Genomic DNA, 13,737 nt, shown 5'->3' with positions numbered 1-13,737 from the left:
AGCTGCCTAAAAGAAGTCTTACCAGCTCCTGGTGTCTAGGCCTGCACCTTCACCACTAACACCAAACTGTCTCTCCAGTGGGTTTATTATTCTTGTTATGATTTTATTAAACATATAATTAAAAGATCTGGCAGAACAGGAAAGTATTATTTCCCTGACAATGGGAACAGGGAGAGAGCTAAGGGCAATTCTCAAGGGAGTCTGTTCCAGGATTGGGAGTCCTTCACTTGTGCTGGCAACAAACAGGCCTTTGAAAAGGCTTCTTGTTGATCTTGAAGGCTGGAGAGGTTAAAGTTGAGGTTAAAGTCTTGGGTAACAGCTTTGAAGCTATCTTGAGATTTAAAAGTTTAAAACACTGTAGGTCTTTCAGCACAAAGAGAACATGATCCCCGGATTATGCAACATGTAACAGCCTCTTTGCTGCATTTTTACACCAGATGAAGCTTCTGGACTCTCTTCGGGGATTACTGTGTGAGGAATGCAATTCAGGTAGTCTAATAATGATATCACTAAATTATAGATGACTATTTTGAAATACTGCAACTCTAAGATTTGATGTGATATTCTATTTATAGGACAGATTAATTTACAAAGATAGTAGTTCTAATGGACAGAATAGTAGTACAGTTCTAAAAAAAATAGGGGACTGTGCTTTTGTGATTTCGTAAAATGGGTGAAATCCATGATTAATATCATATCAGAATTAAAATCTCATGTCTGATATTGGTAAAAGATAGCACAAAATTATGATTATGAAAATGCTTACTCTGTAACATTGTCTAACCCACAATGTAGGCTGAGTACATGCAAGGTTTTTTAACAACAATATTGTAAGTACATTGTTTTTATGAATTATTTAATTTAAACAAATGAAACTGAATTAGGAAATTTCATTGTCTAATTTTTATATCATATTCTTATATTTCTGTTTCTGTTTCTATTTTTAATTACTTACTTAGCATAGCTGTCATTCAATTTTCAAATCTGTTTGTGAATATTCTTTCTAACAAAATCCCTCTGGGAATACCATTGCAAACATTACTTTTTTGAAATGCTATGTTTATTGGAAATAGTTATCTTTAATGATGGAAAGTGCATTAAATATCTTAAATTTTACTAAGGTAGATAATCTAAACATAGAAAGAGTATTTGAGTTCTAGAGAGTTATCTTTTAATTTTCTTGTATTACAGATTAGTTTTGTAGAGATGCAACATTTGCAGCCATTCATTTTTTCATGGTCAGATGGTAGTGGAGACTGCTTAAGAGTCCCAAATTACTATGAATTATAATAAGGAGTGGATATAACACAGATATCTGTGGGGATTTTTCCCATGGAAAATCCTTCTCCAAATAACATGGTCTTCCTTTTCATGTCTGTCTGAAAGGTAACCCTGCTTTTCTGGAAGGCATTTGGGGGATTCACTATGGAATTACTATCATTGTTATTTTTATTTACTGCATTATTGTTAGTGTATTTTACCATTTGTCTCAAGTCTATTAGTAGATGACTTGCATAAATAAAAGTAATTTTTATTTGAAAAAAATAACACAACATTCTGTTAAATATAAATTGATGAGGAAGCAGGCTACTGATTTCTAATGGATATTTTAATTTAATTGCATTGTTTATTTCTATGCTTGTTCTATGAATGGGCTAATCCATTTTGTTTGTAAGAATGGTGTGGTTGATGAGTCACAAAACAATTTCTAATCCACTTTCAGTTCAGTTTATGTGTTTCTCAACTTTGCAGACCATTGACACATGGAACAGAAGAAACACAAGCTTTTAAATCTGAATCTTGGAGGTAAAAGCTTGTAATATCCACTTATTTTTATAGGCAGCACTTAAAACCCAATTTTGCTCAGTCCAAGCAGAATAAACCAATCCTCATTCATTGTCTCCATTTTAACCTTCCCAATCACTTAAATTCATTGAGATTTCTGAACTCCTGAAGTAACAAGTAGTCTTTCCTCTTTCACTGCAAAAAAGAAGTTTAAAAGCTTCAAACATTATTCCCCCCTCCCCCCAACAGATTAACTAGATGTTCTTATACAGGTCTTTGGTGGTTTGCAAAAGCCTTCCTCTTGAGAGGCTACAACGGAGCTGTTGCAAGAAAAAATAGAAACTATTGCCAAATCCAGAGGAATAGTAATCCTTTCTTTCAGTATAATGTCAAACGAAAGGTCCTGAAAAGCACACTAACTCCTATCATATGCACGTGTGCAATAAAAACATCATTTACAACATGTTCCTGCATGTTGGCACCTTGCTATGGACATACGGAGAGAGAGAATCATTACATGGTAGGGCTTTTATTCTTTGGAGCAGACTTTGGTTGTGAAAGGATTGTTTCTTAATGTGAGAAGTTGTGGGAAGATTGAGAAAGGAATGGGAAACATAGCAGTGGGTAAGTCACTAACAGCTAATCTCATAAATGGCAATTCAAGCCTGGGAGAAATCTGGGGAAAGTATTTTATAGTAAAGAAGCTCTGCCTTTATTAACTTACTATAAAGAATGGTGGGAAATTCCTGTTGCCATATCCAAATTCTGTATTTAGCATTAAGAATATCTTAACTGAAATCTGTGGGATTCTTGCTTCCTTGATCTTGCCCATTTTTGAGGGGTCTGTCTCTGATTGCTTCTACCCATATCCTTTTCTACTAAGGTTTTATATCCTTTCCACTGCAATTTCAGTTTTATTGGCTGTTCTTCCTGGTGGACTGACTGTTTAGAATCAGTGGCTGAGATTCAGTATAAACTTCAGTAATTTTAGAATGAGTATTCAGGTTAATTCTGCCCACTGCCAGCAGTTCGATTCTGTCTGGCTCAAGGCTGATTCAGCCTTCCATCCTTCCCAGGTTGATAAAATGACGACCCAGATTGTTGGGGACAATATGCTGACTGTGAACTGCTTAGAGAGGACTGCAAAGCACTATGAAGTAGTATATAAGTCTATTGTTATTTTCTTCAAGAGGCTGTTTGGTTCTGAAAGGCTGACCTAGCATTTATATCAGATGCCGTATCTTCAAATCCTTTCCAAGCCTCAATGGCATATTGTATGTTTTTTGTGTATTAGCCATATGTGTCTTATGAGCAGAAGCAAGCTTGCATATCTTTATTTCAAAATATAAATTCTTAGGCTTCTCTTTGTAATAATCCAAATTCTGCTAGGATTAATCCAGATGTCTTACTTCCTCACAATTGTAATAAACAAGGGTAGAGAGAAGGAGGCTTGCCTTTGTTGAGATTAGCAGTATACATTTCTTCTTAATTTATTTTGGATTTTCTTTGATAAATTAATAATTTCTTCACATATGAATATAGTACAGTGCCAGAATGCATAATAAAAATCCTTCTCCCCATCTAATGAAATATTTAATAAAATTAACAATAGAATATGAAGCAGTGTCAGATGTATTTAACCTGCAGCCCTGCTCCAATTCTACAATTTCTCTAATTGCTAAGTTTTGAATAGCTTATTAAATCTGTAGTAGGTTGCTGCAAATAATAGAAATAGCACTAAACTCTGAATACACAGGAAAACAGTACAGACTATAAGCTTCTTTTTCATTGCATCTGTTGGTTGCCCTTTTTAATCTTGACAATGTTAATTTTGTTTCCCTTCAGTAACTCTTGCTTAAATTTAGTAATTATTAGGGTAGTTAACACAGCATGATTTCACATTATTTAACAAAATCCTAGCAATTGTGCTCTAAGAGCATCCTGTGTATCTGTTGTGTCTAAATGTTTTAGGAAATATTCAAACCATGTGGAGAAATAAAAAAATAATTGTTTATAAAAGTTTAATCCTGTATGGGCCTATTTAACAGACTTGGGCCAGATCAGGAATTTTGTTGCCCTCTCTGGGGTGGTCATGGCTCGGTGGTCGTGGCAGACTGGGTGGGTATGGCTGGGATGGGCGTGGCCAGCTCAAGATCGCTTATGTCAGGGGCGGGACTAGGGCAGGTGCCAGGGCCTAATCCACTGGAGGAGCCTCTCGGGCCATGCAGGCTCCTCCCCCCCCAGATGATAGCATGGGCTGCCTGGGGCCCTGGGCAGTAAGCGCCCAGTCCTTGAGCTTCTCCTGCTATTTCATGTGAGGTGCTGTCGCCGGGGTGGGGGAGGTGATTTTATTATATTTATTTATTTGATTCTTTTTAATTAGTTTTATTGTTCTAAATTAGGTTTTATATTCTGTAATCTGCCTTGAGACAACATGTGTGAATAGGTGGCAATATAAATTCAATAAATAAATAATATATAGCCATATCTTCATGGCGATGATTAGCGTATGCAGATACTTTGTGTCTGTAATAAGGTTGGTGCAAGTTTCTTCTTCACATGGAGGAGCACTAGTGTTGTGCAGATGGCAGAGGTATTGGACAGTGAGGACAAAAGAGAACCAGTCAGGGAGTCTGGAGAGGACTTGGACGAGGGTCCCGTATCTGATGCAGAGATGGGGCCAGGACCATCTGAGAGTGGGGTGCTGCCTTCGGAGCCTTTGGAGTCTGGCAGCAGCGAAGCAGAGGACCCTGGGGAGCCTGTTCCCAGTGCGTGTGTGCGCAGAGCTGCTAGAAGGCAAGAGCATCTGAAGCAGTAGGGACGACTCGGGAGTAAGGCTAGGAAGTGATTGCCCCTCCCATAAGGGATAAAAGTCAGACCTCAATGATGAAGAGCTTTGCAGGAAGCAAAGCAGTTCAGTAATTTCTGAGTCCTTCATGAAGCTCTGTACTCTAGTCGTTTTTTTCTGAGTGTTTGGGTTGGTTTAGGTTAGCCTTAATTGGACTTCTGTTTCTTGGCTGCATTCGACAGCACTGAAAAGCATGCTCTTATCTGGAGGAACTGTGTCTAATTAGTTTTGGCTGGGAATGCAGTTTATGTTTTATTAAGTTTGATGAAGCCTGGGTCAGAACAACTAGTCATGAGACTGGTGGATAGATTTTTGGTTCAAATCTACATTCAAATATGATGCTTACTAAATTACCTTGGACCAATCATTTCTCAGCCCAGTTGTGGAAATAAATTTGCACAGGAGGAAATATGTGGCTTGCATTATTCTGAGCACCTTGGAAAAAGTGACATTAAAAATAATACATCTGTTGCTTTCTGTTACTAGAGAAGGATTATCTTATCTTGTTAGCACCTTTTCTGGACACTTCTTGTTTCTTATTAGTGGATTTCTCTAAAAAACCTATATTGTACCTTGACATTGCAAAATTAATATTACAGGCAAAATGATAGGAATATGTTCCTGAATTGAGACTCACCACCAAAATTGAGAGCAGTATGGTTAATGACTAAGATGCTGGACGATAAGTGGAGAAACTCAAAACTATTTGTAACCATTAAAGCAATTTTGGGCTCAGTTGTGGTCTTCAGTCAAGGACTGTACACTATATTCTTGATTATAATAAAGTGCTTTTTATGCAGCATTTACAGCAGTGGCCCCCAACCTTTTGGGCACCAGAGACCGGTTCTGTGGAGAGAGGTTTTTTCATGGACTGGAAGGGGTGTGGTTTCATGTGCTGCCTGCATCCTGTGGATGGGGCTTCACTTGTTTGCGTGGCCCAGTTTTTGGTATGCCACAGACCAGTGCCGGTCCGTGACCTGGAGGTTGGGGACCCCTGATCTACAGTATCCATGTTGGTGGTTCAAATGAACCTGATGTTGATGTGTGTGTGTGTGTGTGTGTGTGTGTGTGTGTGTGTGGTTTTTTTTAAATAAAGCACCTGAAAAATTTGTGAGTCTAGTCCTCTCTACTAGTATGTTTGACAGTTACTGTAGTTACTCATTAATTACAGTACATGTGAAAAAGTCCATGAAACAAGTAAATTGAATGTTGATAGAATTTGTTCATAGATGATCTCCCCTAATAGGATTAATTTTTAAAAGACTATATATTACAAATTGGTTTGAACTTCTCTAGAAGGAATGACAGTGTATAAACACACAACACACAACACACATACAGATAGACACACATCTTTGTCCATAGACAAATATATTTCTGACTGCAAGTGTGACACCATTCCTTCCCAAGATAACATAAATCCTTTATACTCTGCATGAGGAGGTAGGCTGTTCTCCAATTAGAAGGATTCTAAGGATTCTGAAACTCAGCTTCCAGAATCAGTCACAGATAAACAGTCACTCACAAAAAATGGAGAAAAATGTGTATAGAGGTAGTCCTCAGGTTATGACCACAATTGATCCCCAAATTTCTGTTGCTAAGTGAAAAATCTGTTAAGTGAGTTTTCACCATTTTACAACCTTTCTTTCCATAGTTGTTAAGTGAATCACTGCCGCTGTTAAGTTAGTAACACAGTTGTGAGGTGAATCTGATGTTCCCATTGACTTTGCTTGTCAGAAGATTGCAAAAGGTGATGACATGACCCTGGGACACTGCAACTGTCATAAATATGAGTCAGTTTCCAAGCGTCTGAATTTTGATCACGTGACCAAGGGGATGGTGCAACGATCGTAAGTGTGAAAAATGGTCATAAGTCACTTTTTTGAGTGCTGTTGTAACTTTGAACAGTCAGTAAATGAACTGTTGTAAGGCGAGACCACCTGTATAAGATATTTAAGCAGCTCATTTCCATGTGAGAAATTCACAGATTCTAGTACTTCCTCCTGTGTAGAGATCTTTGCAGATTTGTGATACAAAGTTTATTTACACATTTACACAGGCTGTTCACATTCCCACACATGAACATCAACATCAACATTCTAGAGGAACCCACAACATCACAGGTTTTTTTTTTTTTTTTGCAAGATGACAGTTAGATTCTGTCTTTCGTTCCTACTTATTCCCAGCCATGTGCACATCTTACTTGCTTCTTCCTCTTGGCTATTGGGAGGAAAAAGATGGCTTATCTTCAATCATCGGCACCATACCTCTTTTCTAACTACATCAGCATAATTCAATTTTGAACTTTTTGTCAAGTCTCAAGAGGTTTTGCCTCAGAGCACATTGATAGCTGTAGTTAATGGATGAATTATACAATTACCAGGGATCCTATGATGTCATTATGAACCACCCACACATCTCATCACAGCTGGATGCACATGGGTCTGTAGGGAATCCTGTGCAATCACGTGTATGCTGGCTTTAGATCATCCCACTCTGCATTTATTGACATCGTGGTGAAAGATAAACAACAGAGCAAAGAACTGTCCGTGATTAAATGAAAACATGAAGAGGAAATTGGAGTAAAACCAATACTTTCCCCTTAAGCATGAAAAGTTTGTCCGCCAAACAACAATATTTTTCTTTTGTCAGATTGTATCAGTCTTGTTGTATGGCTCTGGCAAGGTGCTATTGTTATGGAACACACTAATATATACTAATTATAAAAGATGCTGTTCTCTTATTTTTGCCTTACTCTAGAAAGGAGAGAAAAAATCACTCCACATTTCTAATCCTACATAATACTATAGGTAGTCCTTGAGTTGCAAGAGCAATGGGGACTGGAAGCATCTGAAGTCCCTTTTGCTATCATTAAATAAGGGCCATGGGTCATTAAGCAAGCACCTTCTTGCAACTTCCTCCTGGCTTCCAACAACCAAAGTCAGTGGGCATAGCAAGTTGCAAATCTGAGGCAGCTTGCAAGCAGGCTGGCAGTCACCAAGTGGCTGCTGCTAGATGAGAGGGGGACACATGGGTAGTCATGGAGACGTGAGCACAAGTAAGCTTGGAGTTTGGGGTGGCTGCTGCCATGTGGGGAAGAGTGCACAAATGTCTAAGGAGGTTCACTGTGAGTGTAGCAGGGCACAGGATGGGTGTACAAGAGTGCCTGTGTGGCCAGAAAGGTGTGGCATGAACACAAGTCTCAGGGAAGGAGCACAAGTAGTGGGGGAAGTGTGGTGTGGACTTAGTGAGGATCAGGGAAGGTACGTAAGTAGCTGAGGAGGCATGGAGCAAGTATAGCAAGATGGGAGAGGTTGTGCAAGGGTGTGGCAAGGTGCAAGCCAAAGTGGATGGGGGAGGATGCATGGGTAGGAGAGATTTACCTGAGGAACTTACGAAATTCCCTGCTGGCTTCCCCATTGACTTTGCTTGTGGAAGGTGGCAGGGTAAGTTATAAGCCACAGTCATGTGACCATGGGACATTGCAACTACCATATGCATGAGCAGACTGCCAAGATCATGATGAAGAAATAATAAAGGCAGGATATAAAATATGACTATAAGCTGCTGGAACAGCTGGAATTTCAAGAATTTCAGGCTGTAATCACCACTCTTTCGGAAACAGTTGCTGAACAAGTGGTTGTCAGCCAACAATTATTTGTATGGAATAGAATTATGGAGATGAGAAACTGGAACAGTACTGAAAAAATATTTGTTATGCTATATAAATTATAAAGTTTTGTAGCGGCCCAACCATAACATATTTACCATGTTGCTATTCTGAATTTGTATTTCTTCTGGGTTTAAGGGAAGCAGCATTATGGTTACAATGGTAGATGGCATGCTTTGCATGCAAAAGACATGCATACTAAATTGAGAACCCTTTTCTTTTTATTAAAATTATTTGCTGCCCATCAGGGAACTTTGACCTTCAATTAAAGGTTTTCAATTGTCCGGTTAGAGATACACTGTTGAGACCTCTAGTCATTTGTTAGAAATCTCTAGGGTGAACTCAGACATTTTATGAGACATGGAGGAGAAACCAAGCATAATGGGATGTGGCTATTATATATTTGTCACACAGGTTCCCTCCCTTATAAATATTATTATCCCTTACCACAACTCACCTTTGGTTCTTTATAGTTGGTTAGGTTAATACAATAAATAATGTAAAGAAGGGGAGAGAAACACCTGTAAATCTGGAAACTATAAATCCTAGGGATCATTGTTCTTAATTATAATGACACTTTGGTTGTCTTATCATAGTAAAAGTAACAGTATTTTATCTTATCAGGTGTCCCTCCCCACCACAATATTAACTCTAGTAATTCTTCAATGAACAAATTACTCCGGAAAGCATAAATCTTTCTGTCTTGACAACCACACATTCTAATTTAAACCATATCTTGATACCCTCTCTTTCTTGAAAAGAAAGGCCTGGGCCAGGAACATACATACATTTGAAATGTATCTTGTTATGCTTTAATACTGGCTCTACTGGAGCTACAGTTTGGACTAGATAGGTAGATAGATATAAGGAGGCAATTTTATGTAAATACCCATAACCCATCTCAATACATTTTTGATTAAAAAATATACCAAGCTTTCTTTGTTGCATAGGAAAGTTTACCAGCAATATTTTTAGTACCCACAAATAGAAAGGTTTCTGAGTGATGGTTTGCTTTCTGGTAAATTATGTTTACCAGTTTTGTCAGTATAACCATTTTCTGAGTAGACAAGTCTACTCAATACTCAGACAGTGTCGTCAAATTATGAATAAACCCACACCTGTCCATGTGTGCTCCAGATCTCCTTTTCCCTTTCAATTTGGGTTGCTGCACATGCCAATTACAAAAGTTTGTATTGCGCAATGTTAGGATGTTATGATATGTAGGAAAAAATTCTGAATAGAAATATTATCCTATGAGCATGAGCTGTAAAGTGCTTAGGATTTAGTGACTTGCAAATCCTTTTGTGTAAACCAGGGTCCCCAAACTTGGCAATTTTAAGACTTGTGGACTTGAAGTCCACAAGTCTTAAAATTGCCAAGTTTGGGGACCTCTGGTGTAAACCAATAAAGTGAACAAACATGAGTAATGTCACAATATGAATTTCTACTTAAGGTTTAGCTCAAGTTTCCCTCAACTTTCCATTCCATAATAAGATTCCAGTCAGCAAAGTTGACTAACCATCTTGATTGATAACTCTTTAACTCCTTTTTGGAACTAAGCTTCATTGAACTCAATGGACTAACTTCTCTGTCCACGTGCAAAAAGTAAGATTTTTTTTTAAAAAAATCATTCTTTATGCCAAATAAAACAAATACTGACTTCTAATTCCATAAAGATGTGCTCAATAAAAATATCAATATATTTTTATTCTATTTTTAAATAAAATGCAGAGATGGTATGCATGCAATGATCATTCAGATTGTCCTGCAACCTAACTCATTCAAAGTACCGGTAGTTCTTGACTTAACAACCATTATTTAGTGACCATTCAAAGATACAATAGCATTGAAAAAAGTGACTTTGGACCATTTTTCACACTTACAAGCATTGCAGCATCCCTGATGTCATGTGACCAAATTATGGACACTTAGCAACTGGCATGTATTTATGGTGATTGCCGTTTCTCAGGTCATGTGATCACCTTTTGTGGCTTTCTGACAAGCAAAATCAATAGGGGAGCCAGATACACTTAACAGCCGTGTTACTAATTTAACAACTGTAGTGATTCACTTAACAACTGTGCCAAGAAAGGTCGTAAAGTGGGGCAAAACTAATTTAAAAATTGTCTTGCTTAGCAACAAAAAAATTGGGCTCAGTTGTGGTTATAAGTCAAAGATTACTCGTACTCTTTGCTGATTGAATATATTATCTTGACATTTTGGTATATTTTTAGCATATGACTTTCTACTCTACTCTACTCTACTCTACTCTACTCTACTCTACTCTACTCTACTCTTATTCTTAACCCCAAAAACAACAGATTCCAAATGTCATAGCATTAAAACATGATTAAGCATGATTCAAATGTAAGGGAACTCCTTAAGGTCGTACTCTTTTAATTTAATCATAGCACAGCTGATTAATTTTGAAATGTTAAGTCTTTTTGTAGCTTTTGAAGACTTGAAGATGTTCTGCTTTGCATTCAGATCAAAGATCGGACACACTGGAGTAATTTATTGACAGGGATAAAAGTCCAAAGGAGAGGTATAGATTTTTGCTGCTCTTATCTTAGGCGCCAAAATTTTTCTGGTACTGCTGTACCGATAAAAAAATAATGGTTAATCCATTCAGTTGAATTAATGAAAATTCAATGTTTCTTTTTCATGAACTTTTAAAGATGTTGGGTCACAATTCTGGCAGTCTAACCATCTGTCAAAATATTTGGAAGGGGAAAACAAACAAGCCAAGTGAAAAGCTCAGCAAAACCATGTGCCAACAGAAAGGGGCAATTACTGACTAATTTTTTCCAGCACCACTATGAAATACTGGAAAAATTAGTCAGTGACTTCTGAAACACACCTTCACCTTCAGCTCACTATTGAATTAAATATTATTCTCTTATCGCTGGTTGCTGATAATGTGTACTGTTAACAGAATTTATTTATTCTTATTTTTCACATTTATGAACTGCCCATCTCTCTCAAAGATGGAGATTTGTATACTACAGGACTTCTATGGCTGAGCGGTTCACAAGTAGAATAAAATTAAAATGAATAAAACAATCAAATAATAAATAAGAACAAGGAATAAAAGAAAACAAGCTAGATAGGAGCAAAAAGAAACCCACATCACCTAAAAGGGATTTCATTTTTGGTCATGGCCCAGCAGGCAGGCCCCAGCCAGATTTGGTGGGAAATCTTGGCTTCAATTATTGTAAGTCAAGAACTACCTGTAACTTTATGTCATGTAGGGCTTTATAGGTAACCAACATTTAGAATCACTCCTGGAAGTAAACTGACAATCCATAAAGCTCACAAAGCAAGGTGTTACATGGACATACCAAAGCATGTCCATCACTGTTCACACCACTACATTCTGGACCAATTGAAGCTTCTAGGTAATCTTCAAGGGCAGCTCCATGTACAGAGCATTGCCAGGTCAAGCTGTGAAATGAGTGACTTTCTAAAAGCCCTCCCAATCGAAGAAGGGGCACAACTGATGTACCAGATAAAGCTGCGCAAAAGCTTCCTGATCACAGCTGCCATTTACTCATCAAACAGGAACTGTGATTGAAGGAAGACCTCTAAATTGTACACCACTCTTAAATGAGGAAGTTCTACCCCATCCAAGGTTAGACAAAACATCCCCAGTTCTGGATGGCCCAAACACTTACAACCACTTGGTAGAAGCTTATCAAAGAGAGATCCAAGCTAGAATTAAGGAGAAGTTTCTTGTCAGTGAGAACAATTTGGAATGGCTTGTCTCTAGAAGTTGTGGTACTCCATCACTGGAAATTTTTAAGAAGACATTGGAAAACTATTTGTCCAGAATCGCATAGGGTCTCATGCCTGAGCAGGGGTTTGGACTTGAAGGAATCTCCAAGTTTCCTTCCAACTCTGTTATTCTGTATTCTTGGGAGGACTGAGTTGAATACATTTTCTCTCTATTGAAACCTACACAGCCTCCAGGCATTGGCATAAAATCTTGAAAATCTCACTTGACTGATCCAGGGTTGAAAGACATAATTGAGCATTATTAAGGTATCAATGATACTGAACCCCCAACTGGCTTATGACCTCACCCAATTCATAAAGACACTGAAAAGGAGGAGAAAAAGAATACAACCCTACATCACCTCATTAAACAGGGCCCAGGAAACAATCTCCCCACCACCACAACCAATACAGTTGAAACCAGCCTTGGGGGGGGGGGGGGAGAATCCCACTTTGTGGTTCTTTGTGGTACCCATTTTGTAGATTACTCCAATTATTTTATCAGTGTTAAATAATCTTCATATAAATTATATTCTCAGCAATTTAGCAGTTAATGCTGTCACATTTACATTGTAATCTTTACATTGCAGATTTATGGTTCAAATTATAGTCTTAACTTCATGGTCATGATTGATTTTTTTTTCTCGGAGCATGACTTATGAAAGTAATGCCCATTTCCTAACCTTCCAACTTGCTTCGTCTGAAACCCTTTTCTATAGGGCACAAGTTCTCCTCAGTTTAATATTTCTTCAGCCTCATAGAGGCACAGATTATAACCAATTATAGGCAACTGGCAACATTTAAAGGGCAATGCTAATGTGTATTTATGTACAATGAAATAATTTTATGCTAATAATCCCATATATAGCTGTAAAGGCACACTGCAAGCCAACAGCACTCTTATTCTTGGGGGGGGGAGGGGGGGGGAGGAAGCAAACTCTAGGTATTACCTAAAACCTCCTACAACTTATATAACAATATCACACAGTCACCCAATCCAGTATTCAGCTTCACAGCCAAAATGCACATTTACCTGTTTTGTCCTCTCTTCTGTTTTTGTGGTTATGAATCTTAGAGAAATGAGATAGGAAGAGAGCAGTGGAGGTAAAATCAAACACAAAGCAGTATTTTCTATGTTAGAGTCTCATGTGGATCTGGTGAAAGGAGTTATAAATAGGTTTGGCTCAATATTATTTAACTTGGCTCTGTGTGAGACTTGTAATAGTGTCATATGTCAGGGGCACACTGGAGCTCAATGAGACCTTCACTGATGGCTGACATTTCTGATTTCTCTGCCTGGGTTGACATGTATTTATAAAAATAGCTTTGGGGAAATAATTTAAAGAGATTCAGTCAGAACTGCAACAAGGAACTTGACTGGGATAACTAATGAAAATTAGGGATGGTACTATACAGCTGCCAGAATTAGGATGGCATAGGGCAAAAGATGGCAGCTTCATTTTTTCTTAACAGAAGAGGAACAGCCAACTGATAGAGCTAGACAAACTCACTCCACTGGCTAAAATGCCATCTGCTGTGTTGATGTGAAAGGGCCAAGAACCCTGCCTTCTTGTGAAATTGATTCCCCTGTTCCTGCTGCACACCCACATTCCATTTTTTTTTACCCTGATTTGATTTTTGAGTTAATGCTTTGACTGTG

General features: G+C 38.0%; 2 protein-coding genes across 6 annotated transcripts in view; one reads left to right on the top strand and one right to left on the bottom strand.

The window, feature by feature from the left end:
• KBTBD12 (kelch repeat and BTB domain containing 12) overlaps positions 1–13,242 on the bottom strand; it is an 86,117-nt gene extending 72,875 nt beyond the window's left edge. For all 3 annotated transcript variants that reach the window (XM_087954693.1, XM_087954695.1, XM_087954694.1), the window contains exon 1: positions 13,111–13,242. The gene's annotated coding sequence lies outside the window, so the exon portion shown is untranslated. The remainder of the gene's footprint in view (positions 1–13,110) is intronic.
• The window catches only part of MGLL (monoglyceride lipase), a 190,039-nt gene that overhangs the window by 44,652 nt on the left and 131,650 nt on the right, over positions 1–13,737 (top strand). Inside the window, exon 1 of one of the 3 annotated variants that reach the window (XM_087954697.1) lies at positions 383–489. The exons of 1 other annotated variant lie outside the window; for it this stretch is intronic. In XM_087954697.1, the coding sequence (XP_087810823.1) occupies positions 438–489 (52 nt within the window). In that variant the 5' untranslated portion in view covers positions 383–437. Of the gene's footprint in view, positions 1–382; positions 490–2,391; positions 2,410–13,737 lie in introns of those variants that run through there. One more of the 3 variants, XM_087954698.1, reaches the window with a different exon arrangement.

Source organism: Notechis scutatus, chromosome 2, assembly GCF_049901735.1.
Source record: "Notechis scutatus isolate UNSWTSFEM ecotype Mainland chromosome 2, rNotScu1.2, whole genome shotgun sequence".
NCBI lineage: Eukaryota > Metazoa > Chordata > Lepidosauria > Squamata > Elapidae > Notechis > Notechis scutatus.
The sequence above is the reverse complement of the archived record's forward strand: the minus strand, read 5'-3'. Positions and strand labels throughout refer to the sequence as shown.